This window comes from Diorhabda carinulata, chromosome 9, assembly GCF_026250575.1.
Source record: "Diorhabda carinulata isolate Delta chromosome 9, icDioCari1.1, whole genome shotgun sequence".
Lineage (NCBI taxonomy): Eukaryota > Metazoa > Arthropoda > Insecta > Coleoptera > Chrysomelidae > Diorhabda > Diorhabda carinulata.
Window position 1 is genome coordinate 9,234,983 of NC_079468.1, and position 25,407 is coordinate 9,260,389.

The 25,407-nt window shown below is 31.3% G+C and overlaps 1 protein-coding gene across 1 annotated transcript; it reads left to right on the forward strand.

The window, feature by feature from the left end:
* Nucleotides 1-7,125: 7,125 nt before the first annotated feature.
* LOC130897988 (homeobox protein engrailed-1a-like) lies at nt 7,126-25,173 on the forward strand. Its single transcript, XM_057806996.1, has 3 exons — nt 7,126-7,465; nt 8,784-9,017; nt 23,470-25,173. Exons 1-3 carry the CDS (start codon nt 7,186-7,188, stop codon nt 23,865-23,867), a joined length of 912 nt encoding a protein of 303 aa, XP_057662979.1. The 5' UTR covers nt 7,126-7,185; the 3' UTR covers nt 23,868-25,173.
* The last annotated feature ends 234 nt before the right edge of the window (nt 25,174-25,407 follow it).

The following is a 25,407-nucleotide window of genomic DNA, read 5'->3' on the forward strand; positions in this document are numbered from 1 at the left end:
TATTTGACGGTTTGTATGGACAACGTTTGGTCATTCAACGATATGTTATGACCGTTAGACAACCGCTTTTTTAAAAAACTATTGCTCAAGCCAAAATGGGCGTCATTAATACGTCTTCTATTTGACCATTTTTAAATGCAGCAATCCAGTTCTCTAGTTCGTATTGTTTCACATTGAGAAAATTAATAGGATGAACTTATAAAGTTGTCTCTTATTGAAAGAAAGAACTTACTAAACAGCGTAATGGTTATTGATTTATCTATTGAAAAATTATCCAATGCATCTTTTATCTTCAATCACTTTTACGGTAGTTCCAATTTTTCAATGTACAGTTTATATATTTAGAATAACCTAATTTCATAATATCGTTTGTTCTATATTACAAAGCAGAGAAAAATATCTTTTATTTCCTTCGGGATAAAAACAATTAAGAAAAAAGGTTGCGTGTCAAGCATCTGAAATACGCGTTGCCAGCAAACCAACGAACACCATTAGCTCTGTCTGTCTTGCAGATAAACCACACTTTTACTATTATATTTCTCTCACACTACTCAAACCGTGAGTTTACAATAACAGCAAGATATAGGCACATTAGGGTCTTTTGTGTTAAGTATTTAATGCGAAATGGTTAACAGGATTCAGGTGATAAATACCAGCGGCGGGTAATCAATTTGTCAACGATACAAGTATTTCAATATTTTCATGGGATTCTATTAGTTTGAGAGAAAATTGAATTAGATAATATGAATCATGACATGAAATATATTGATCAGATATAATATAATCACACCTGATAATATGTTGATTACTTTCATTACTAAGAGGAAATATGAACACACAGAGAAAAAGCCATTCTTGCGAAGTACGTTTGAACCAGGTTACAATGTTATACCTTTCTGTTGAGAAAATTAACCTTTGTTCTATTCGTTATTGGTGATTATATAAAAACAAAAAAGTTTTTAAATATCAATACTGAAAACAACTCATAGTATATACACCACCACAATCATGTGATGGCGTGGAAAAGCAAGTTTTATCCCAAAAGTATCGAGCCTACCCATATCTCTATCGATCTCTATGGAACGTGGGTTTCACCATTATAACTAAGTTTAAGCTTAGTGAAGGTAATGTTTTTATCTTAGATTCTTCGTTTTTTTTGCAGATTAAAAATATCATATAAAGGACCCAAATATGGTTGAAAAAAACGCCAAAGGCATTGAAAATCCGAAAACGAATTTCCAAGACTACTACAGAAAATGAAAGCACTACTAAGAACGTGTTATTTTGGATAATCCGATACTTATATAATAAGTTGGTATTTCTGGAACCGTTTGTGATATTTATGCTGATCACTGAACTGGTTTACCTTCAGTCTCTGTACCTTAATTGTTAGTGTTGGTGTAGTGATAGTGTAAATCGTTTGTTCAGTACTTCGTAATAGAACAGATATAATTTTGACGCTAATTTGGTAACTTAAATTGGCTACTAAGTTCAACTTCGTACATATTTTCAAAGAATAATCTCCTAGACGCTTTATCAGCTGTTTTTTCTTATTATAAAGTGGAGAGGTGAGTGTTGATGTAGAAAAATGTATCTAATAATTTGTTATATAACTTCCCTTAAATTGGGCTATTCAAATGCTGCATCTAAAAATATTTCTGTGAAATACTCCGAAGAAGGTACGCTCCTGATTCTATTAATATTGTTAAGTGCTTGATATCATTTTACAGTGTGAATCTGCATTTGGTGTCTTATTGTTTGGATAATTGATATTCCTCGACCGATGAATTTTCATACGGGAAAGTAAAATGAAATTATTAATTATGCCGCTTCTCCTTACCTCCGTTTTAAATGGGCTGTCATTTGTGGTTTTATTACATAATTTTAAATTGTAGCTTAACAATAACATTTTGAAAAAAGAAAAATGTTTCTTGTGGATTTTATAAACAAAATTTGCTGGAAGCGTATAAAATATTAAGGAGTAGATTGGAGTTTTATGCTGGAAGATAATACCTAAATCAATGAAGTAACCATGAATTCTGCAAGTTAACTTATGGATCCAAATAGTTTATGAACTGACTCATTTATATTATGGAAAAAATATTAAGTAAAATATAGTAGCCTGATTAGATATTTTGTGAAATTTGGAAACAAAATCTTATTAAAATATAAAATACTTTATTGAAGCGGCTATTGGATTGTTTTTTAATCAAACTTATCATTCCAATTCAACAGACAAGAGAAGAGCGAGAGTAGTCTGCTGATACGTCCTTCTTCGTTCATTCATATTCCAAAATACTTTATTTTTAATGTTCAGATTTCTTATCTAATTATCTAATAAGAAGCGATGCTATTACTATGTAACCGATTTTTATATTTTTCTATTGGTGTTCATTAGAGTATATGTTTGTCAATGATACCAGCCCAATCTTTGAATATACCCCCTAATAATCGTGTTACATTCTAGTCAATTTCTGTCGGTTCTAATATATGTCTAATCCATTCTTCTCACCTACCAATCCTAAATTATGATTCTTCCTTATTTAACTCTATGCAACCCATATTTTCAACATTCCATATTCTCTTCATATTTTTTCAATCTTCATTTGTTCATACATACACTGTGGGTAGCTTTATAAAGCCTCACTTCCATGTAAATTGTTTTTGAAACCTACCGACTGTTCCTACATTATCATCAAATTAGTTTTTTCGCCTAAAGTGTTCGTTTATAGTTTTTAAAGTAGTGACAGTGGGCGATAATGAACCGTTGCATACATAAAACTAATAGATCTAAAACTCACAAAGGCCGATGTACTTGTCAAATTCAATGAGGTTCGAGTCTTTAAACGTCACTGGACAAGCTGAAAGGTATCACCAATAACATGGTCCGCAATATCTTTCTCCTCTAAGCAGCAGCAACATTACATTTTGGATTCTCTGTGATACCAAATCATGAAAATGGAATTGAGATTACCGTGTACGGTTAGAAAGGTTACAACGTATTTTGCTCTTCTTAAATAAAGAAGTTGGTTGGTAATATAAGACGTATCTATGCGTCTTCGTAGAGACTTGTCTTGTGAGCAAACTTCTAAGCGACATGATAGCTACAATTTTGAATACACCAAGAATTTGCAAGAAAATTAGCCTCGTCGTTGGAAGCTTTTTATTATTCTGTTTCCACTTATGATTTTATCATTCCTGGATACTATGGAATCAGAGCTTTAGGTATGCATCCTTGACATAAGTGCATGAGGTTCAAAGCCACCATATTATGCAATTTATTTTTAAAATATTGGTTACCTTAGAATTTTCTGAAGCACTTAGAATAATTTTCCGTATTTAAATGAAGTTTTATTGCTTAAAATCTATTTTATACTATACTGCACCATGTTGAACCTCCATCTTTCAAATCAGGTTTTTTTTTGGTAAGTATCACGACACATGTATTTTCAACTCATGGCTATCAAATTTAACTTTCAACGTGTCTCTGCCATTTCAATTAGATTCTTGTTCCTTACATTTTTTTACAGGTTGATATTCTCTTTCTTATGAACGCTGATTTTGACGGCTTGGAAAGACATCTTTTCTCGTACTCTGTAAAAAGTTCCAAAAGTATATCTATAGTAGTATAGTATTTTATACAAGAAAATTTATTAGGAACTTTTCTTTATCGGGCTGGCTGCTGCGATAATTTAAAAGAACGTACAAGATTTGACTATAGTTTTTGACAGATAACACGTAACCTCAAAATAGTGTCAACTCAAAATGTGGTAATCTCGGGTTCTACACAGAAATATCTTTCTAATGTATGATTACTTAATTTGAATAATTACAAACAAATCTGGGAACGAATGCAGGTAGAGACATTACTCTATTTGGTACGGCATTGAACAATAAGTTGGATAGAGTTTACCACCAGATTTTTATATTTTGCCGTCAATGCCATCAATTTTTCCTCATTTCCTCCAATAGTTTGTTATAGTTTTCGAAAGTTTCTGGAAAATGTTTTTCAATTCAAAGTTTTGAATAAACATTATTTTTTCGCAGGGAAAAATACTGTTACGGTGAAATATTGGATTGAAGAATAATACAGGAAGGTATTCTCCAGGAAATTAAAAATTCGTTAACGTGAGCGGTTACACCAGAAAACATGGAAAATAGCCCTGAAAATATTAATGCTAAGCCTACCAGTGAAATTTACAGCGATAGTATGCATCACGGAAAAATAATATAGAGACATTTACACCATTATCCATGAGCACTAGAGCATGAACTAGCTTCTTTCCAATTGTGCTTATCTTTACCTTCTAATGAATATCAAAAACCACAACTAATTTATGATTCAGAGCGTTGTTTCGAGCTACAAAGCAGAAAAATTTCTTCTTCTATAAAATAAAAAGATTTCTCCGCATTAATATTCTATGATGAACGAATCCTAGATTATCCATCATACACCTCTTATCGGATTGGATTGGTCCTGGCAAAAACCCTCTGAAGTCATCAAAAAACAACAATCCAGCTTTTGGCGGAACCAGATGTAGAAGAAAGAAATCTTTTCCCTAAAATAATAAAATTATCCATCGTATACCAAGTCGAATTGATCTGCTCCAGACTACTATCTATTTTAAAGCTGTGAATGACATTGATTTAATATACATTGGTATGACTACGAACCATTTAAGAGATTGATTTTACAAAAAGGCAATAATTAAGTCATTAAACAACAATTTCCAAATCCCCAGCAGTTGGATGAACAAATATTATAATCAATTATAAAATAAATTGTCTCTGAACATAAAAATTGTAAAACATCTTATTCTATCCTATTATGTCCAACCTAATTTTTTTAATAAATATGATATTAGCTTTAGCCATAAGAAACATAATACATTGCCGAAATATTTCACCAAAATAAAATCTAAAACACCCAAAACAAAAAAGTCATATTATATATCAAGTCATATTATTTACGTAGAACAGACATCTAGTTAGAAACAGATGATTTTTCGAATGCTATCAACCCACAATAACACACACCCCGATATGATGAATCCGCGCTTCATAAGCAAGTGTCGAGTTATATAGTTCACTTGAGGACACCCCCAGACACGGTAACGCCACACTTCATAAGCGAGTGCCGAGTTATACATTGGGGACAGCTGTAAAGAAGGTGGAGGATCACTCGGATTACAAATTTTCTTGCCGAGGAAAATTAGAAAGGGCTTACCAGATGCAGCGAATATACATACATGTATATTACGATGACCAGATAACCGTAAAGACAAGGTTATATCTAACTCTTAACAAAAAGAATAGACCTTCTGATTCTCTCATAGAACTTAAAGTCGAAACTGCGACGCGAACGAGGATGAGGACCTGTTGAAATGATAGGAGGTGGTAGAATGTCCTTCGCATCCAATAGTGGATTAATCCAGGGGTGAATGCTTAGTTCTAATAATAAAAAAAAAGCACACTCGCGTGCGCTTCTAAGAGCTCAGATGACTTTGGAATAAAGTTTACATCGATAAGTACGGATATATTATACCTATCACAGAATGGCAACTGCGTCGAGAATAACTGTGAAACGGTATGCTCTGTGAAAAAAAAAAACTAAATAAAATAAAAAATAAAAAAATAAAAATTAATCCAACTTTCCCAACGCCTAACCCAATAGTTGGACAACTCGACAAAAACAGAGGATGTATACAAGTGTGTCAAAATGACAGTACGGAATACCTTATACAACATGTATGAACAAATTAAGTAAAATAATATGATACTGTTCCACGTTCTCAACCTTTAAATTCAAGTCAGCTTATACTTTAAATAAAATTAAGGAAAATTAGGGTTAGTATTAGTGTAATTTTCTACCAGTTTCTTATAGTGTGGTATCTATATAATACTGACAATTTAATAGTACATGCTCTGAGTGATGAAAGTTCCAAAATAAAAAAATTCCAGGTACTGATACTTTTCAAAATTTCGTCTGTGTTGTATCGACTTCAAGTATCTATATGTGTTCTATTTTTTTCTGACATCTCTTATGGATATTCTTATCTATGTGTAATAGTAATATATTTACTAAAACGTCGCTCTTCCAGCTGTTTAAGACCTATAGCCTAACCCAAGAAATGTTATTTTGATTTAGTTGTAGGAAACCCAGTTGGTAGAGTAAATATAGCATCACTATTGTGAACTAAATAAATATGTACCCCTAAAATCTAAGTCATCCTGCAAAAAATCAGCTTCTCTGTAATAAAATAGTAGTAAGAACTACAGTAATCCTTAGAAGCGAAACCTGGGATCTGAATAAGACAAAACACGATATTTATGAACAGAAAATTTTGACGAATATATGGAGGAAAAATGACGAAATAACTTGTTGTATGGTGGGTTAATAATAGCGATGTAGCCTGATCGAATATTTGGAAAGAAACGGATTCGAAAAGGGTTATCAGAATATATAAGTTCCGTGAAATAGTAATAAATTACTCAAGTATACTCGTTCTAATTGTAAGTATGAACTACATATTCAGAGCTTTTGAGATATTAAGTTATGACCAAAAAACAATACAAAAATATGAACATTGCATGAGAAAATAATATTTTACTGAAATATTGATATACGTCTATCTTAATATCACACCTGAACCTAGAAGACAAAATTTTCTGATAAGACCATGTCATTTGAAGTTATGTTAATTGTGGAGGGAGGAGTCTTTAATATGAACTGAATGTTTTCTTATATACCATATATTAATATTATATTTATGATCATAATTATAATACCCACCACACTATGATTTCGAATATAAAGTTGTTAACTAATTCATAACCAAATTAAATTTATTATAAATGTAATATTCTACTTTCTAATTCACTTGAAATGTAACATCCAACCAAAAATCAAATACATCCTATCACAAACTCTAGATGATTAACGATGCTTACAGAAATTCGCACCTATTATAAGGGTGGTAAACGCATAAAAGGAAGTGAAAAGGTGTGAAGATGGATTTTAGAGGCGCACAAACACGCGAAGTGCCAATCTCGAGCGAGAGACGTCGGATATAAGTGAAAGAGGGGAGAAATGGGCGTTGCTAAAAAGTGTCAGATCATCTCTAATGGACCACAATAATACTATAATCTCATCAAATACCACACTCACATTTCTAACACTTCAACATGGAGAGAATACAAGAAGATGTACCTTCTGATGTCACTGATGATACTGATTTTGATGATGATGGGAGTGTTGATATCGTTTCTACAAACTGTGATGAACATAGGTCTATAAGTGATGTTGTTGATAGTAGTAATAAGTTCTCTATTGATAGTATTTTGGGGATTAAAAAAAATAAAGACAGTTGTGATGAGAAAGAAGATTATAATGATAAACAAAAGTGTTCAGTGACAAAAGTTAAATGTTTTAAGCCGACTCCTATTCCTGCGTCAAGAAATACAGGTTAGATTGCTCAATATCATCTGTAATTCACTATTTCTAATAATATTTAGTTTATAATGATGGATAACTTGTTCTAAGTTGTAGGATTAATAACATATTGGAAATGTGTAGCTTCTGTAAATTTTAGTGGGCACATTTTAATTTTCATTTTAATTCCCGATTGATTTTAACTTAAATAATAGAAAATATATACAAATAACAAAAGTAACGAGAAAAATTGTAGCGCAAATACTTTGTTGTGTTACAAAGCTGAAAACTTTTCTATCACCTCAATATTTTTATGTCAATATCAATATTTAGTTTTATAAACCTTATAACACGTGAAATACTTGGATTTTTTTAGTTTAAAAACTTGTTTTGAATAGAATAGAATAGAATAGCTGTCATATTGACATAAAAAACAGTGATATTTCGTTTTGCCAGTCAATAGCGCCAAAATCAAAGCGACTCGAATGAAACACCCAAGTCTATTGTACCTGATTTTTTCTCTAAAGCACGTTTTTAATTAAATTCAATAAAGTCAATTTGATTCAATAAAAAATCGCATTTATTTGGTATAACTTCATGATCTATTAGACAAACGTAGACAAACGTAGCTTCCTTCATATAATAATAATACTCCTATATGAACAGTGTCTATAAGTGGAAGCTGTTCCGACGAAGAAAGACAGAATGACAACGATTTCTCTATCCTCCGAGATTTCAGCTCAGTTTTGTGCATTCTCAAGCATGCGCAGTATAGATAAAGTGTCTCGAATGAGAGAGAAAATGAATACTGTCTGAAAATAATGAATAATGAAAAATAATGGATTGGAATCCAGGCAACGAAAGATCTCAGATCAGAGACCTAGGTAAATACACCGCAAGGCATAGAATAACAGTCAATGATATTATTTTATAAGCGATAGACGATCCTCATGCACAATCAACTTTTTGATACCTATCGTGTAAAAATTTCTCACTCAAATAGCAAGATCGTACTCTGAACTTCTCTCTTTCTACCAGTCATTCTTTAAAATACCCTTTTTCGTTTCTATTTGATCCTATCTCCTAAAATATTTCCCAATGCTTTTTAAAACGATTTATGTGAGAAGAGAAAAGTAACATTTTACTTCACAAGCAAATTTTGCCTAGAATATTATATTTTCTTAGCCTCACAGCAAGTGAAGAATATGAATTACTTTCGAGTGAATAAATTCAGTACTTAACCTTTTAATACTTCTATTTCTTAGATAATTCAAAATTATTGGAATAGCTAGATATATTCATTTTAGCATGTCAACTAGAAACTTTACTAAGTAGTTTGTTGTATTTTTAGGTCTTTTATACCAATCAATTATTGATCTTCAGAAACATGACAGAACTGATTCTGTTCCACCTGATCCAGGAGTTAGGGAATACCATTCTCCAAAAATATCACCAAGCTGCTCTTCAGAGTCATCATTCGTTCATTATCAGTTACAGCATACTGTTCCACAACCATCACTTATTTATACCAATTGGTTAGGAACACCAGATGGCAAATCTACTAGTCATTTATTTGGGTTACAAGGTAAGACCTTTTTGGAATATTTTGAACAAATTTGAGTAAAACCACGAGTAAAAAAGTTAATTTTATATAGTTGAGAAAATTTGCTACAGAAATTTTAAGTTTCTAAAAGCATTGACAACGAGAACAAGTATAGAATAAATGTACATCTTGAAAAATTTGCAAAGATCTTTTAATATTAATTATACTTCCAAACCGCTATGTTATAGAGAAAATATGTGTTGGATCTTTTAAAAATCTTCACAAAAAATCAAATTTTTAAGTATAACCTCAATTATTAGATTTCTATTAGTGAATATTAACATTTTGGTGCATGGAAATGTCTCTGATAGTATTCGAATAAGACAATACGAAATGTGCTGTGATAGTCTCGATAATTTTTCTATAGGTCTCGATTTTTGACTTTTCTTAACTACACATGAACTTCGATGGTACTGTATCCCATTGGTCACCGCTAGAGTAATAATGGCAATAAATTTCAGCGTTTTTTGAAGCACAGATAACAATAATACGTAGCATACAATTCGTGAAAGTTATCAGCTCAAAAAGCAATGCTATTAGAACCCAAACACAGATAGAGAAACATTGCCAAGTACAATAAGTGTGATGATTATAAAAACTATTCCACTGAATTGAAAACAAACAACATTGAACATATACCAGTTCCCGGTATACCATGTTCGTCAAACGAGGATATTTGCATTAATTTTGTTGCAGTGTATCAAATACAGTGTAAATTAAAAATATTCAATACAATCGACAGTGATTTTTAACAGCAAAAAACGTTTCGGCAGCAAAAATCCATAGACAGATAAGCCACGTTGATGGTCAAAATGTGAAGAATAGCAGTAGAATGCTTAAGTCAGTGGGAGCTTGCAAGGACAGACGGGAAAATGTTGAAAATTATCAACCGAATTTAGCTCGACTATCAGTCAATATCGAGTATTTGCCGGCAATTAACAATAACTATAGTATTGGAATTTCCGCATATAATTCCACAATATTATTTCCGAAATTTGGCATATTGTCTGCGCGTTGCTCGCTGTGGAACACAAATTGAAAGTAACAACTTGTGCTGTTGATTTTTGACTAAATATTATAAAAAAAGGTATTCAATTTTTAGAAAAGATTACCACAGAACAAAAGAAGTTTCTTTGTCATAAAATACTATACTCAAACGTCAGATATTGGAATAGTCACACAAACTCAGCAGTCAAAGTCAAGATCCAGCAGGCAAACTCGACTGTGCTTTAAAATGGATATGTGGTCTAGTTACTCTAGTTTGCGCAATAGAACAACAATATATGTGTCGCTTATTGGGCTTCCCTAACTGAATAAAGACAACTGGAGCTTTGTTGATCTATACCAAGACCATACCCCGTTCTGCTATTCAGGTCCAAAATATTATCAGATCTTTTCAATAGGAATAGACTATCCACCTACTGTTCAGTCTAGATTTGCCTCTGAATGATTTCCACTTTTTCTGTACCCGAAAAGAGATTCTCGGCGGCAGGCGCTTTGCCACTGATAACGAGGTAAAAGAAGCAGGTCAAAACTAATTATCCTTATAACCGGAAGTCGCTTACCTCACAGAAGAATGTTTTAGAAAATATAAAAACTATGTGGAAAAGTATAGACACATATAAGGAATTTAAAAAAAGCTTTTTGGAGAAAGAAAAAAGGAAAATGTAAACAGACCTTAGTTTCAGAATTACCCTCGTATTGTAAGTTATTACAGAATCTGTATGAATTAAAAAGTTTGACCGATGCTGAAAACAACTATTTTTATCAATAACATTTCACCACAAAAAAATGCTGAAACTCGAAATTTTTGATATATTAGAAAGAAATCTTAATTCCGAAATATTGTCTCTTTTATTGGATTCGAGGCGAGAAATACTTTCTTGGCTTTCACAGGTCCACTATCAAAAATAATGATAATTTTCACTCTTAAATGGAACTCAAATTTAAATTTATATCATCATCGGTCGAACGAACTATTTTCAATTCAAGCTATTTGATATTAAAAAGTACGGTTAAATTCTTTAAAACATTTAGCACGTTATACAAATAAATGTATGAAATAGAAATGTACACTTAAGACCACCTATTTTGCGTAAAAAACAAATATCCTTCCTACAAAACACACATAGAGTTTCTAAGAAAATAGCTAGCTGGGAACTATAAAAGTGTCTTGGGTACGTTTTAAACAAACTATTGACTACTTCAACAAATAAAAAATTTTTAAAGTCAGTGGCTTATCAAACATTTTTGGTAATCGACTTATCTTTATATAAGATGTGTGGTTATTGAATATTAAATAACGAGACACATCAATATATACATCTGTTTTACTCCTACAATGCGCCATGCGAACCTTCCATTGTTTTAAACATAGGAGTAGTGACTTCCTCTATCAGCTTTTTCACTGTGCCTGCTGCTTTCTGTTTCAGAGTTTAAGCGGACTAAAATCTTACTACTAATGAAGGTGTCAGTTACTGAAATAGGATCAAAAATGGTAAAAAAGGAGAATTGTTTAATACTGAAATGCTAAACATGGTTAGAAACCCCTTCACTGGCAATATTGGAAATATATTACTTGTCCTACCACAGGTCGGGTCGTTTTACATTAATTCTTCCTTGGAGTTAAGCGAGATCGCGATGGTAGTATTGTTAATTAAAATTTTGTTGTTCGGAAATCCAGTAAAGTTAAAAAATCTGATGAATATCGAAGCAAAAACAATCATCATTCCTTCAAACTTAAGTATGCTCTTACTACTTTTTAGTTCTCGGTGAAGATGGGCTATTCCATTGCATGGATTGGCGGTTCGTTTGTGGAATCAATAATAGAACATCAGGATTCGTTACATGCTAGTATCCTTTCCGATAGGTTTAGGCAATTGTTATTGGTAGTTGAAATATCCGTAGAAACATTATGACAGCTTCTTCTTCAAACCTGAGAATATTAGACATAAATGGTGCACACAATTTCTGCAAATTAAAACTTTTTTCATCAATTACCCGAGTTTCCGTAATCGAACAAATACTTAAATACCGGTCATGTCGAATCATTTTACTGATTTTTTATATACCAACATCTATTTTTGACGTGAAAAGGCAACGCGGCGGAAATCATGTACGACGTCTTCTCACAACAACAGACATGTAGGGGATAAACATTCACTGTTTTACACTTCCTTCAATAAATTATAATCTTCATTTGAGGTTTTTCTAAATTTCTCATAAAATTGGATTCATTGCTTTTCTGCTACACTTAATTGAAACAAAAACTGCTGTACTTATTTCTTCGCATCACGTTCATACCAGTAAGTTTACGATAACGGCCTAGGGGTTCCTGCCGTTTGGCTTATATGCAATTCTCTCATTCTCTTTATTCTCTCTGTATTCATATGAACTTGATAGTACAGTACGTAGACTTAAATTGTTTTCAGTGACAAAATAAGAAACTGTAAGAACAGTACAGATCAGTACTGTTTCATATTTCATATTATCTAACTGTTCAGGCCAAATTGTATTATTTGGATCTTACCGTACTGCTTACAAGAATAGTCGCAAAGATACCTGGTCGTAATATAAAAATAGAAAAAAAAAACTTTTTTGCTAGATTCGAACAAAAAAAAAACAAGATTTGTGTGAGGTTGTACTCGATTATGGTCAGTAAAACAACGACCCTCGGTGCGTTTTCTTGATTATTTCCGTATAACTATACTCCTATTTCCTTCAAATACTGGTTTTTGGACACGTAGATAATAAAATTTTATAATTTTTCTACCATCCTACTATTATCTTATCCTATTTTATTTCTAACCAAGATTATTAGAATCCTAGATATGTGATTATTTAGTATTTATTTTTTGTGCATGTCCTCCAAACAAAATAAGTAATAGGGCCTTCATACATAACCATCTTTCGTTGAATTTGAAGTACCCTTTTCACTATATAGTCCCAGAACATAGGTCCTCAAATGCCTGTTCTGGGTAAGTTTCTGAAATGTCAATATAAGTCATTTTGAGGTGTCGAAATGGATTTGTCAAGAATCATCCGCTCATAGAAAAAAAAAGTTCCTATGAAAGTTATAGGTCTTTCAATTTCCCACAGAAGTGATCCTTTAAAATTTTTCTCTGCTATGATTACTGTAAAAATGTTGAAAAAAATTATTAACTTCAATTCTAGAGAGTTTTTTCGAAAAATTTATTATTTATACCTATTGAATTAAGAGAAATTAAACTATAGAAAAATCGGAAAATAGTGAAAGCATTCTTCAGAGAGTCAGGCTTTTTCAAAGCTGTAATTATCATCTCTTACCTTCAATCACCCTGTAAATGTTAGTAATGGCCAAAACATTCAAAGAATATTTTGAATAAAATATACTCTCATAGCTGGGGAATGATTCTATAAACTTTTTGATAAATCTATTTCAAACACTTCAAAGTAACTGAAAATTCAGTAATCTACTATATCCTTGTTGAGGACTAATTTTCATACTAATATATTTTTCCTAAATTTTAAATATATTATTGGCTATAACTTTTTGTATGTACTACCCATGATTCCTAGATTTCTCTGGACCGTTCAATACAATCAAATTTCACATTCTTCTCAATAATTAAAGAATGAATTGCATTAAGTCATTTCATATTAGCAACTTCTGTTAATTATTATCCTTTCTATAGACCTAATAAGATAGAACAATATATTTCTCATACAAATATCACTTTTTCCTTTATGTGATATGTCTTGCAATACTGAATTCATAAACCTACTCAAAATAAGGAATTTGAAGAACAAATTACTACAATATTCATAACCCCTATAATTTTACTTTTGTCCATCAATGATCACTATTTGTTTAGTTTTACTTCTTAGAGATTTGAAAACAGGTGTTTGGTATAATATAGAACTGCTAATTATTGAAACATCAAACAGAAGCAAAGTTTAAAGGAGTATTTGTACGTAATTATACCTTAAAAGGGATTTACAAATAAAATACCTAGTTGACATCATAGTATCACAATTTCGAACAAATAAAATACATAACCAGTGACAAGTGAAAAGATATGACGAAAGTCATAAAAATGAGAGGAGCGTTCAATGTTACATTACAATACTTTCTTAATTCTTATGCAATAAGCAAATAATAGTGAATAGACCAAATAAAAAAAAATTATTTTGATGATTGATTTAATTATAAATAAAATGATCCTGATTTTTGACAGCAGTTGTAGAGATTTCTGATTGTTTAATTTGATCTTTATCACTATTATACACTCTAAATATCATGTAACATTCTTCAATTTTAGTTAAAATGACGCGATCAGAGAAGCAAGCCCTCTCTGAAAGGCTGAACGATAGCATGTTCGACCTGTTTCTTATTAATAGACACAAAACAGATGAACTGTACCTTTTAATGGAGGAGCTTAATTTTTCAAAAATTGTTGCCATCACTGAGTATTGGTTTAATAATAATGAGCTGTAGTTTTTGTCAAAAACTCTACCACAGTAGCCAGATTCAATAGAACTGATTTATTTCATGGCGGTACTATGATCATGTCCACAAAAAACGACTTTTCCGGAATAACACAGTTAAATGATTTAATATCCGAGAAAGTATTCGAATTTTCTATTGTCTACCACAACACTTCTCACCTCTTTATTGTTTGAATTTACAGAACACCTGACGCTGACGTGCATACTTTCTGTCACAAACCTGACCTTACTGTAGACCTTACCTCTAAAAAGCAAAATAATTCTATGTGGCGATCTCAATATTGATTATTCCAGTGTGTGTGCTGGTCAAGAATGTCTTCAGTCAATTTTTGATTCTTTTGGTATGGTCATGCATATAACGGCACCAACCAGAATAACTTAGACCAGTTCTAGTACTATATATTATGTTGTGTTATCATATGCTCCAGATATCACAGACTGTACTAATTCAGGTCTCTCCGATCATGAAGAAGTATTAACAACATTTTTGGTAAATTCCAGTACTAACAATACTTCTCGCAAATTATGGCGTATCTTTTCGAAAAAAAATTTTTCAAAACCTTGTCAAGAACATTTGTCAAAAAACTGACTGGAAAATGCTCTCTGGTGATGTGAACTTCGAATTTTCTAGATTAACAAAAACACTAACTAGTCTGACATCCACATCTTTTTTCCTAAGGCGTATTGAACATAATCAAAATAAACTGAGGTTCACTAAAGGTTTACGTATATCTGCAAAAAAACATGCGATCTAAGGAAATTCTCGGACAGTGTCTTCTTCAAAAATTACGTGAAACTATACAGAAAAATTTATTATAAGACAATGAAAACTGTCAATGATATTTAATATAATGAGAGACTAGCCAATTCTCTTTCAAAGAAACATGGTACATTATGAATGATCTAAGAAACAAGGCTTCTTTATCGAGCACAATCTGTACTTCACCTGATAACCTTAATACTTTGTGAATGTATCTAATTTATCAAATTCTATAACTCCTACTCATAAACCGCTTTCATATTTCTCTGATGCTAATGCTAACTTACCCAGTTTATTCTCCATGCCCTTACTTTTAACAGAGCTTCGCAGTACAATTAATGATAACAAAAATAAACACTCATCTGGAACTGATGGAATAACATTAAAAATGTTTTCGAGTCAGTCCGATTGCACATTAAATCACCTTACCACGTCAATTAACGTTTAATTTGAAAATTGCCGTAGTTGGAATATTATACCTCTGCATAAAGGAGATAAAAATCAAGCATCGAATTATTGCCCAATTGCACACCTTCCCATGTTATCTAAGATCATAGAAAGATTGGTCAAAAAGATGCTTTTATTATTTCCGTTTAAATATAAAATACTTACCCATCAATTTGGGTAACAAATGCACAAATGAATCTATATTCTCTCTCCTAAATAATGTCTACTTTAGTCTAAATAGCCATGACTCCACTGCAACAACTTTTTGTGATTTTTCTATAGCTTTCGATAGTGTTAATTATGATATTTTAATTAACAAGTATCTTTTCTATAATTCTCTTTATCTTTTTTCAGATAAGGATGGAAGCTTACTTAATTTACCTTCTAACATTTTATTTGCACCTTTCATACTTCTCGGTAGAATAGAGAGTTTTACCCTCTATCTAGACCAATTGGTTTCACCTTCATCACGCAATCGAGATTTTACTTGCATCCAATGCTCTTTTCTCTACTATTTTCTTGACTTTTTTCCAAAATGTTAGTTTACCTGCGTACAAACCGACTAAACATCAACCTCAAATGCGATGAAAATAATCATATGTGGCATATATAATATAAAATACAGACTTATGTTTTGTACAGCCTAAACTATAACTCTGGTATATTATCAGCGAAAATGCTATTCAAATAATTTCTAAGAAATAGTATTTTTGCACAAGTTTATAAAATGTTTATATTTGCTTTATCTCTATGTAGGTTTTTGAGCTTGTTTGTTTGTAACTCCTTTGTGGCTTATTACTGTTAGTATATACAACCAATTTCATTGCGTTCGTTAGCCGAACGAGCTAAGGCGTGAATCTTCGCACCATAATTTGAACCCGGCTGAGGGTTCAAATCCCCAAATCCTTTTTTTTTGGCAAATTTCTTTTAAAAATTATCACTGGAAATATTCTCTTTATATCGAAACACATTTTACAACTGTCCGCCCTTTGATAAAGATTTACTATACTACCTGTATCAGTATTACTTTAGAACACCTTAAACCATATTATGATGTTCGATAGATTTGTTTATTCATGCTCCTCTTCCTCCTGTTGACGATTTATCATAATAATGACTAGAACTTTAAGAAAAATTCTATTTTTGACAATAAATTGAGCTGAAAAGTGGAAAATGGATGTAGATTAATAAACCAAAAAACAGCTTTTGTAGCATATGAAGCTAAAAAGTGAAAAATAAAGTTTTGAAAACTATACTAACTAGAAAACACACTTTTAAAATACATTAAATTAGAAAGTTAAAAATAATTATTTTAAAAAAGCTTAAAACAATAATGGATGAATAATACTAATATTCTGGAAAAAGCGTGGGCGCTTTGTTCCATAATTTTTGTTCATCGAGCATCCAATAGTATTTCCATTATATGTAAGTTTCTATCCTCAAATAAGAGTCACTTTATTTTTCACAAATTCTGTCTAAATTTGAAATTGTTTGAACAAAAGTATCTCAAAATATAGTCAGAATTTGGTATATGAATACATTGGAAAGAATATCGTTATGAAATCATATATATACATTTCTCAACAGAGCAAAACCGAAAAGCTCAGATGATTATTACCAAAATTAAGTTAATAATTCACATAATGTACAATTCCAATTATCAATTCAAATTACACAAATCACATTGATTAATTCTGTTACCTATATTTTCAATTATAATTGTGACAATAAACGAATGACCCAAACTAACTCCTCATACCTCTTTGATATAATCATTTATTAACGAGATTTTATCATTTAAAACCCCCTTAGCTGAACAAAACGCTGTAGTATTGTAATTAATAACATAATAGAGGAAAATTGTTGTTCATAATAGCCGAGAACAAACGAAGTATAAGATAACAAAGAGGAAATTCTGCAAATGGCTGAATGGCGTGCAGAATTTAATGGAGTAGCTGATGGTCAGGTGTCGGTCGAGCCACCTGACCATCGCTCCCTAATTATATTTTATAATTCATTTTTTTATTGTCAAGGTATACAATTTTAATTCTTTTTTTTTAATTCTATATTGGAACAAAAAACTAGTTCAAATATCAAATATAAAAATCCTATTATTTTATTTAAAAAAATAAAGGAAGGAATTGGAAATAACTGGTTATTTGTACTTAGCGTGTTCGTCTGTTAAAATTAAAAATAAATATTGCAGCGTGAACCAAAGGCAACTATTAAATTTATACTACTAAATCTAAACATTTCAGGAAGAAAAAACCAGATGTGTAGATATTGGGGTGATAATGGAGTTAATTACCTGTCCCTTATCTAATACAAATTATATTACAAAATAGAAGCATAGTTTGCTGGAAGAGTGATTTTTCAGGGATTGAAATTAGTCAAAAATACAGTTTAAGCAATGGATATGAATATAATTCCCTAAAAACGTATAAACCATATAAACCATTTTAGGAGCTCCGTATATTCTTATTTTATTACTTAAAAAGGTGGTAGTGAAGTTAACTGGCCAACAGTATGCTGATTTGTTGATACATTTTGATGTTGAACTTAGAAATACGCGACTGCTTTTGATAAAGAATACACTACGACAGTGATCTATCCATTCTTCCTTTATTGTCACAGAAAAATAAGCTGAACCGAATAAAACTATTTTTTGAATTTTGAAATAAATTAGAAACTGAATTAAGTGTGTAGAATTTAATATAAAAAATGTTGAAATATAAACTATTTTTTCACAGTTAAGTAACTTTTTCATTGAAAAACCATTCTTTCTAAAACGTCAAATAATAAACTAATTTAATACATACTACAATAAATTTTACGATATGCGCCCTAATATAAGTACTATACTGAATTGCGGGCCACTGTTACTGACATGATTGCTATTTGACGTACAATAGGCTTGTTTCCACTAAGAATAAATCGGATGACTTTGAGTTTCTAATGATTAACCATGATAAGTAGTAAATAAAGGAACAACTTTTCTACAAAAATAATAAAAGATTAATAATAGTTTTGGAAAATAAAATCGACAAAATGAGACATTAAACACCAATAAGAAAAGCGTGACGTCACACCTCGCGAAACGCGAGAGTTTTCAGCAATTATTGTTAAATTAATAAAATTCGTTTTTAGTTTAATCCTGAAAGACAGGTATAATTTGCCATGGAATCAGGATTTAACAAAACAAACTGCAATAATGTGTGTGCTCAAAAATAAACATCTATTTTTGTTAATCGGAAGTCCGCAGTATTAAAACTTATATATAAGTATCATGTGAAGAATAAACAAAGTATCATTTAATTAGGAGTTAGCAGTCAGAGAGTCGCATTTATCCACTGTGGAATGGAAATACATAACTGATTTTGAGATTAGCGAATACAAAGTTTCAATAACTTTCACTTAATTAAGTCATAACATTTTATATGTTATGTGTGGTATATTAGGGTAGATTTTTCAAAATTCATTATTTTACTATACATTTATAGATACATCAAGTTTTGTTTGATACTTACATAAAAATGATCTTCACAGAAATAATTTGTGGAATTAGTTGATAAAGTGAGAGCATCTTGCCTCCTTGCCATTTTTAACCACTTTCATCTTATTTCTTTATTGTTTGGAATAATTTGTCTGCCGTTTTTATCGTTGTACATTCACATTGGAGCACTATACAGCATTTATAATACGAGGAATTCATTATTTATTGAAAAACACAATTGACTGTCATAAACAAACACAGCTGTTTCGCGAGGTGTGATGTCATTCAAGACGCCATGACAGTCTTGGCCTTTTTCACGGTCAATTTCAAATTTATTTCAAGAAACTCAAAATACTAACGAAAAAAACCTATTTTTCTTAAAATAATATATTTTTAGGGTGAAATAGATGCTAAGCTATAGTTTTAAACCAATTTTCAAATTTTGTCAACCAGCCTATTACTGGAAAAATTTTTCATTTTTAATTTCTATCGTCGAAATGTGAACCGTCGAGTCGATTAGGCTTTGTTCAAATCGGTGGATTTCCGTACCAAACTCAAGTTGAAATCCAAATTACAACCCTAATATAAATGGCAGGGCTTATTATTATTAACAATTTTTGGGTATGTATTACAAGAAATCAGATTTCTTGTATGATGTGTAGATCTCAGACAAAAGACATTCAGTCTATAGGTTATATTAAACGGCTTTCTTGATTTAGACATAACAAATATTATTCTACAAAATCCGTTGGATAAAAATAATAATAAGTAATATACTTCAGTATTTTCAGTATATTGTGGCGTATGCTGTACAAAGTAAAAAAAAACTATTAGCAATTTGTTTATTCTGAACACTTCCAAACCAAAACGTTACAAAAATAATCAAGTCATAACAGTAATAATTGATGACCTTTGACGTTGTTTTATGTGTCAGTGATTCTTAGAACGAACTACCAGTAGAGAAAAATTATTCAAAGTAAGATCAATATATTATGAAAGAACCAAATTACAGTTAACGTTATAGTCAATTGATTTTTAATATTTTACATTATCTTACTTTCATGGATATTATACTACCGTGATTAGTTGAGATTTTAGTGACCTTATAAATATTAACTATATCATTATCTATATTCTATAAGTAGAGAAAATTAAAACTATGCATAGAAGAAACTAAGAGGATCAAATTAAAAGTCAATTTTTTAGTGTGCAGTGGAAGTTGAGTCACAACGTGGACTCCTTTTCTCCCTGGTTGTTTATTTTTTTGCCTATTCTATGGCTTTTGTTCTATTTCCTGCCATCTTAATCCTCTTTCTATCCCCTGCCATCTTTATTTTTCTCTCTGGCTCCCCTTCTTCCTTCATACACCTTCCGTATTAATCATTCTTCTCTTATTCTCATGACTTGGCAAACATTCTAAGTTGTTCTTGTAAAATTTTAACTAGTTATAAGCTAATGTTTCCGCTCATAATGTTATTCCTTATTTTGTCGTATATTGGTGTATCTCCATTTTTCGTAGAAATCTCAGTTCTTCACTTCATATTTTGCTTCTTTATTTCTATGTGTGTCCTTGTATCTGATAAATATGTCAATATAGATATGGCTACTTTTTTATATATTTCTTTATTCATTTGTTTCGGTATTTCCTTTTTGGCTGGAAAATATCTCTTAATTGCGTTAAATAATCCTTCAGTTGACTCTGGTTTTCTCGTTTATCCAGGCTTCTATATTTTGTTAATGTTATGCCAACGTATTTAAAAGTTTTAACCTGCTTTTCTATGAATCCTCCTAGTTTTATTTTGTCTTTTCCTTTTGGCTTATTCTAATCTGGTGTACTGGTAACGTAAATTTTTACGTTCAAATTTAGGTTAAGCCTACCGTGCATCCGATACTGGACATTTTCATTTTTAATAGATAGTTATTGAGCCATTATATGAACCAATAGGTATTTATACAAAATGAATCCAACAACCGTCAGAGTCAATTAACAATAAACGATAATTGTCTGGCAAATACAAAGCTATTTTATTTGAAGTTGCTAATTGGAGACAAAGGCAACTATTAAATGTGTTTATTTTTTTAATTTGCGTCAACGGTTGACACACCATCAAATTCCAAAAGAAGTGGTCAAGACGTTATGGTAGTTTTATTTAAACAACATTTTGACACCACACTGCAATAATCTACACTATTTAAAAGTACTATTGGGTGGTCTAAGAAATATTATAAAATCAGACAGGTTAGGTATCGTTTACTGCTTGTTTTAAAGTATAATTTTTTTGATTTTTTCATAAATCTCATAACAAGAATACAATTTTATGGTAACACAAAAATATTTGCGATTTTGTACGGACGATGGTCTCAGAAGTACCTGGACCGACCTAGAGATGGCGGCAGTTCATTGAAAAATACCACTGTATTACAAAGGACACAATTTATACAGTATATGTTTGGTGACGCTACGTTGTTTAGTATTTATTTGGTCAATGAATAGTGAATCAATAGTTAACATTTCCGACGAATTTGTAAACATGGAGAAACATGTGCATCATTTCTGTTATACAATACTCTTCTTTGCTGAACTAGATTCTACTCTAACTGAGACTGCTCTTTCGGTATCAACAGTCGGTATAATATTGGGTAGTAGAATTTAAACGAGGCCATACGAACTGCGAAGACCAATATCGCAAAGCTGTACGCAAGATGGGTGCCGCGTTTGCTCACAATGGAACGGAAATAGCGTCGTGAAGAGCGAGTGACAGGCAATGTTACACACATTTTTTACGCCGTTTTATAACTATGAATGAAATGACTATCTTTAGAAAAAACTATCAACGATGAGCAACATGCGAACTTATTGCAGCGTTTGAGCGAGAAATCAAGCAAAAACGGCGGCATTTGGCTAAGAACAAGTGTTGTTTTATAACGACAATCCACTAACTCGCACATCCGTTATTGCATTGACCAAAATTATTTTATTATTAATAATTAGAGAACCTTGAAAAATAAATATATTTTTTTCTCAAATTATTTGTATTTTCTCTGTTGGCCAGGTACTTCTGAGCCATCCTCGTAATAATAGATATAACGAATAGTAAAGAATTATGTAGTATTTATTCCAATGACCTGTTCTTATAATTGAAGAAAATATAAATGTAACTCTTCTTTATTAACGTGCTCCACCGAGTATATATAGTATCACATCCAATGTGATTTCTTCACATTGATTTGCAGACAAAATTATAATCATATTAAGACCTATGTCAACAACATTGTATCTCCGGTCTAACGAGGGTTGTCTCAAAAGTTCCAGACCTAACAAAGTAACAAGATATTTTTCCCATAATCAGATTCATATTTGAACATAGTCTGCTCCAACCTTTTCAACCCTGTCAACTTATTGTTGACCGTCTTCTCAAAATACGTATTCACTTGTACAATAACGTCCTCTTAAAAAATATCTTAAATATCTTAAAAGTGAAATTTTAAAGTTCGGAAAAGTAAAAAGTCGCTTTGGGCCAGATCTGGTGAATACAGTCGATGTTTCATGAATTTCGGGAGTTTTAGCCATGCGGTTAGCGAAGCAGTTATCACTTTTTTACTCGAACGAAGACTTCAAAAGCTGTAGAAAATACATTTTTTGTCTAATTGTCGAATTCAATTGTTTGGCTTCTTCCGTGATTATTTTGCGTTTCCAATTATTCAAATGCAACCACTTGTCTCAAAGTTTTTAATAATTTGACTAATAGTGGATCGCGCTAGATTACTGGAATAACCATTTGCTCAAGCATAAATAAACAACTTAATATGGGTTAGTATAAGTGGCCTTCAGATACCATTTTGATATTTGTACTTTCTCATATTTTAAATATATTGTATAGAATTACAGTTGCTCAGATTATAGGTCCCAACTTCAAATAACGAAAATCAAAATCCAGCTCCACTCAAACATTACTACTCTCCGATTAAGTACAAGGGAAAAGCAAAATAGAAACCATTAAGTTAATTATAACATATGGCGATGCTCTCTGCTCTATGTAAATTCACACTTGTAGATAGAAACAAATTTGTTTTTGTGATTGTGATATTACATTGATATTCCAATGTTCCGTAAAAATTTATTCACTGCATAAAATAAAAATAATATCGCAGCTTTTTGACGTAATATATAAATCTCAAAAACACATTTCATTGGCAATATATTTTTTCCAATCCACGTCTTTGTTACTAATCAATTTTTTTTGCAGCTCCAAAGCCTTCAAACAGACGGTCACGAAAACCTGGTTTGGACAGGAAACCTCGACAAGCCTACAGCGCTAAACAACTCGAGCGATTAGAAACCGAATTTAAAATCGACAAATATCTAAGCGTTAGCAAAAGGATGGAACTTAGTAAAGCTCTCAACCTTACTGAAGTACAAATAAAAACATGGTTTCAAAATAGACGGACAAAATGGAAAAAACAATTGACTACGCGTTTAAAGATGGCGCAACGACAAGGTCTATTTCCTGCACATTATTTCGCTCCCGCTACAGTCAGTCAGCAGTATCCTTCGATTTTCACACCTTATTATTCTCCTATTGGATGTATGTTCGGAGTTACACCGTTAGAGGATACTGGGAGTGCTGTTACCGAAACATCTTGAAGATCAATTTAATATGTGCACAATTAGTATTAGGTGTTAAAATGTATGAATGCAATCTTTCTATACAAATCGAATATCAACCAAAAATAACTATAACCTCTCTTCCCCTACAAGAGACTCTTCCTCAGAAAGTGGTGTTCGGCCTGAGTTAAAGTATTTAAATATCTGGTACTCAGATGGGGTGAACCATTAATATTAAATTAGACGCCACCAGCTTTTTAACGAACGACGTTAAAAATGAATAAAAAATGCGGAAAAGCTGGAAACGCCTTATTGAATTGAATTTATAAAGAAAATTATACTAAAACTATCACCGGACACGATTATCCAAATTAATCTTTATTGCTGTGACAATAAAAAAACGTTTCAGCAACAAATAAATTTATTGAAAAAAATTATAAATTCGTATTAACTGCGTATTCAAAAGAGCACAACGAATAAAAACCAGTAATAAATTAAAAACAACTCAGATTTATCTATACATTAAAGATAAGACTGGAACTTATCTATGGAAATCAGGGATGGTTGCAGCCCTCAACTGGATTTCCATATGTTGGCCGGAGTTGTAATGGTGCACCGCTTTTGGTTCAAACTCCAACCTGGAAGCTGTAGAATAGCGGATATAAAGAGTGATATCACCATAAATTTACTAAAATTTACCTTGATTTAATTTCTCGAATGTGGGACATCGATAAAAAATTAATTCCTTCAAAAACTCGAACGTTAGAATAAATAAATTCGAAGTGACTACTGTGTTACAATACGTGAACAAAAGAATATTCAAAATGTTTCAATGTTCAAAGAACGTAACAAGCCGAATGGAACAAATTTCTAAACATTTCAACGAAATCATTAGATACAGCAAATAAGTTTATATTTTAATTTGATAAAAAATTACTGTATTAAAATCATTTTGGAACACCTAAAGTGTTTCCCGATCTAACTTAATTTTTGCCATTGTTGTCGTCTTTTGCAATTATTCCGACGTTCACTTTATTGTTTATCTATCATGAAAGGTTTGTAAACACCGAAACAATAGTTAGGCGGTGCAATATCGGGCAATACGGTGGGTGCATTAAAACATTCCAAACAAGAACATAAAATTTTCGGCAATTTTATTAGGTTATCAATTTAGACGTATCCAAATTCCATCAATAAATAGTATCAATTGAAAATCAACCATTATGAGACGTAATACACAAGCTGTACCTGTCAGACCGATGCTCCCATACAGGAATAACTTTTGAAGTTAATTTATTCTTGTTTTATTGCATTTATGATTGTAAAATATGAGAAGGCGATGGTTTTAGTGGGAGAAATAACATTCTTGTATTCAAATTTTGTCTTTTTTTATTTGTGCTCATTTTCAATCCTCACATAAAACACATAATCACATAATAAATATATATATATATATATATATATATATATATATATATATATATATATATATATAAATTTCTTCAATTTCTTATTTCTTAAACCTTTTGATATATTAATGCATCTAAATGTTCTTGATTTTAGGTCTCTTCTGTTTTAA